General features: G+C 46.0%; 1 protein-coding gene across 1 annotated transcript; it reads right to left on the reverse strand.

The window, feature by feature from the left end:
• Window positions 1–531: 531 nt before the first annotated feature.
• Window positions 532–2925, reverse strand: TMEM200C (transmembrane protein 200C). Its single transcript, XM_056854678.1, has one exon. The coding sequence runs from the start codon at window positions 2911–2913 to the stop codon at window positions 1240–1242; it is 1674 nt and encodes a 557-aa protein (XP_056710656.1). The 5' UTR covers window positions 2914–2925; the 3' UTR covers window positions 532–1239.
• Window positions 2926–3149: the final 224 nt, after the last annotated feature.

A 3149-nucleotide genomic window follows, 5' to 3' on the forward strand; every position in this document is an offset into this window, starting at 1 on the left:
AATATTTTCAATATATAAATAATACAATTGTTGTGAATGCTAGCAAAGGCAGGATATAAATGAAGTAAACAAATTTGTGAGGCCAACTTGTCAGTTCTCAAACTTTTCCTCTGAGGAGAAAATAGGACAGACATTCATTGTGTCAGTTTTTTAAAAAATACTTCATGATGACTGCAGTATTTCAATAGTTAGCTTGGAAATAATTCCCGCCCCCCGGTCCTAAACAAATGATTAGATGGGTAAATCTCTCGTCTGGAGGGGACCCTTCTAAGAAGTGCATTTTTAATCAGGCTGTAAAACTGAGCATTTTAATACTTAACATTCCATTCTGCTGTAAAACAACAACAACCCTGAACTTAAAAGTGCTCTAATTTTCCTGGATTATTTTCCAGGTTATCCTGTCCACAAAAGGGTTTTAAACTAAATTTGCTTATTCAATTTGATTTCTATGCCTTCTTTACACTTACTATTACCATTATTCTCCTTAATTTAATACATACGATTCTTCCATTTTTTTAAAAAAATCTTTAACTGAAAAATAACCTTATTTTGTTTGAAATTCAGCAGGAAATGAAGAATTACCTAAATATATTTTGTCATTGTAAACATATTTTATTTAAATTAAAAATGGTTATTAATGCTATTACTTCATACATGTGCAATAATACTTAATAAAGTAATTGTTATTTGAATTTAGTATGGTAGCATTTCAGCCGGCCATAATTCTACCCGTCACCAGTCTTTCCTCAGCTGACACTTTCACAGAAATTAGAGCTGCTTTTTACAATCCCTGCCAATACAATATTATTCTAAGCAAACAGTAAAATGAAGGAGAGAGACTGATTTTGCGGAACTGAAAATCACCTCTCTCTGCAGCTCAGAAAAGACTGTGTAGTTAATGACATGACAAAATCCAAGAGAGAAGAAGGGGGCCGTGGAGAGTAAAAATTAGTAAAGTGCACAATTATTGTCAGGAAGTTTGGTTCCTTCGTCCCAAAGAATTTACTGGACTGCTGATGTGTAATACAATTTGGCTTCCGTGGAATATAGGATCACAACTGAACAGATCAAACTCCTGTTAGGGTTTTTCTTTTTTTCCTGAAGATACCTACATAAATGTAATGAATGCTATTCAAGGATAACATACTTCATCTCTTTGGATAGTGATCAGTTTCCTAGATCCACAAGGGGGCAGAAGGATTACAGGTTGTTCTGATGCTTATCTCCATTTTATCCCATTTAAATGCCAGTGTTCTTCAGGTCTCCTTCCTCCAGCCCGACAACAGCATCTGACCTGGAGATCATGAAGAGTTTCTCTTTATTTGTATATTGTCTTTGAATTTTCAAATGCTGTTGCTCTGTTTGTTCTTTGCTGGTTCCCTCTGAGGGGGCAGTTTCCCCACTAGGACTGACGTCGCAATCCTGGGTTTTATGGGCTGGGGTGTTGGCAATAGATTCCAAGGAGGTACCTGTCTCCTCCAGAGGGGTATAGCCCTTATTGCTTCTGTACTGATCACACTGAGAGTTCTGGGAATCTCTCCTATCCCCAGGTGGTGTGGAAGGGGGAGAGCCCCCCGGGTTTAGGGATTTGGAGTAGCTGGAAGTGGAAGCCTTTAATAAAAGACTAGAGTCTAAGTCTGTGCTACTGCCCAGGGTCTGAGAGGGTTCTGGGGAGAAGGATCTCCTGGCTTCAGGGAGGCAGCTTGTGCTCTGGCGTCTAAGAACCATCTTGCGTTTGCCCGTCCTGGGCAGCATGGTGTGACCTTGCCCCGTGTCCACATATTTGCTCCTGAGATCAGTCAGACTGAGCTCAAACTCTCCCCGTGGAATCTCCCTGGCCCCTCTTTCACCCAGCGGCCTCCGCCACCCACGGCAGTCTTTAACTGCTGCCTCCCCCTGAGCTAGCGGCAGCAAAGTGAAGGCGCTGATTGAAGAGCCCACGATGGAACTGGCAGTGCTGTGTTGGTCCAAGCTCTCGGGGGGGCTGCAAGGCGGGCTACGAGTAGTTCTGTCCAAGGCCGCTCTCTCCCGGTAGATGCTGTACACAGCCTCAGCCAAGCTGGGTGGCTGCAGCTGCCTCGAAGAGGAGAAAGAGGAGCAGCGCGGTGTCGATGCTAGGTCAGGAGACAGGGGGGCACCCACGGCTGGGTGCCAGGCGCTCTTGCCTAGCATGGCAGCAGTCCCTAAGGCTTCCCCAGACCCAGTGCCAGGTTTCAGCTCCATCCCCCGAGACTGAACATAGTTAACAAAGCCATTGATTGGAACGGGGGCCAGAGAAGCGGAGGGGCCCCCATCCTTGGTCCGAAGACTGTGTGCATCTATGACTGTGGAGTACAGATCCCGCAGGTTGATAATCTTGGTCTTCTTGTCGCGATTCTCATGAAGCACTGCGTTGGCACAAATGAAGAGGAAGATCCCAATGCCCATGATGAGAGGTCCTAGCACCTTAAGCTTGTCTGAATGCAAATACCCAGAGAAAAGCTGAAAAAGAAAACTTGCTGAGGAGGGTGAAGGGGAAGGTGATGAATGAGGGAGACCCTTCTTTCTGTTAGGGAAGGAGGAATTGGTTCCTGAGCCTTCCAGGTGAGATTCTCCTGGTCCCCCTGTCTGGCTCCTGGAGCGATTTTTGGTGGTTCCTCCGTGTGGCGGCAAGAACTGGTTCTCCCCTGCTCGGTAAAGAGGCTTGGGCCAATAGCCGACTACCGCCAAGGCAATTCCCACGAGCAGCACTAGGATGCCGCAGAGAGCGATGAGGCCTGAGAGTGAGCAGAGTTTGAGCTTGCCCTTCACCACCACCACGTCGTTCTTGCGTTTCTTTTTGGCTTTGCGCTTGCGTTTCGGAACCTGGCTCTGGGGCCGCAGCGGGTCCTGTTTCCTGGCTGAGATCCTCAGGAGGCCTCCAGTGGCTATCATGGCTGGCTACCCTGGGCACTGTTCCCTACAGCGATTCTGGCTCCTGCAGCAAAATGGAGAAAAAAGGACATGAGAGCCCGAGGACAGTCAAATCGACAGTTGCAAAGTCTCTCTAGCTTGCAAATTACAGTTCACATCAGCTTATTTTTTTTTTAAAAAGAACTCTGCTCAGTCACTAGTGACTAATCTCTCTCACATAAGGAAGTGCGTGTGTGAGAGACAGACAATGTAGCATG

The sequence above is a fragment of the Euleptes europaea genome, chromosome 8 (genome assembly GCF_029931775.1).
Source record: "Euleptes europaea isolate rEulEur1 chromosome 8, rEulEur1.hap1, whole genome shotgun sequence".
NCBI lineage: Eukaryota > Metazoa > Chordata > Lepidosauria > Squamata > Sphaerodactylidae > Euleptes > Euleptes europaea.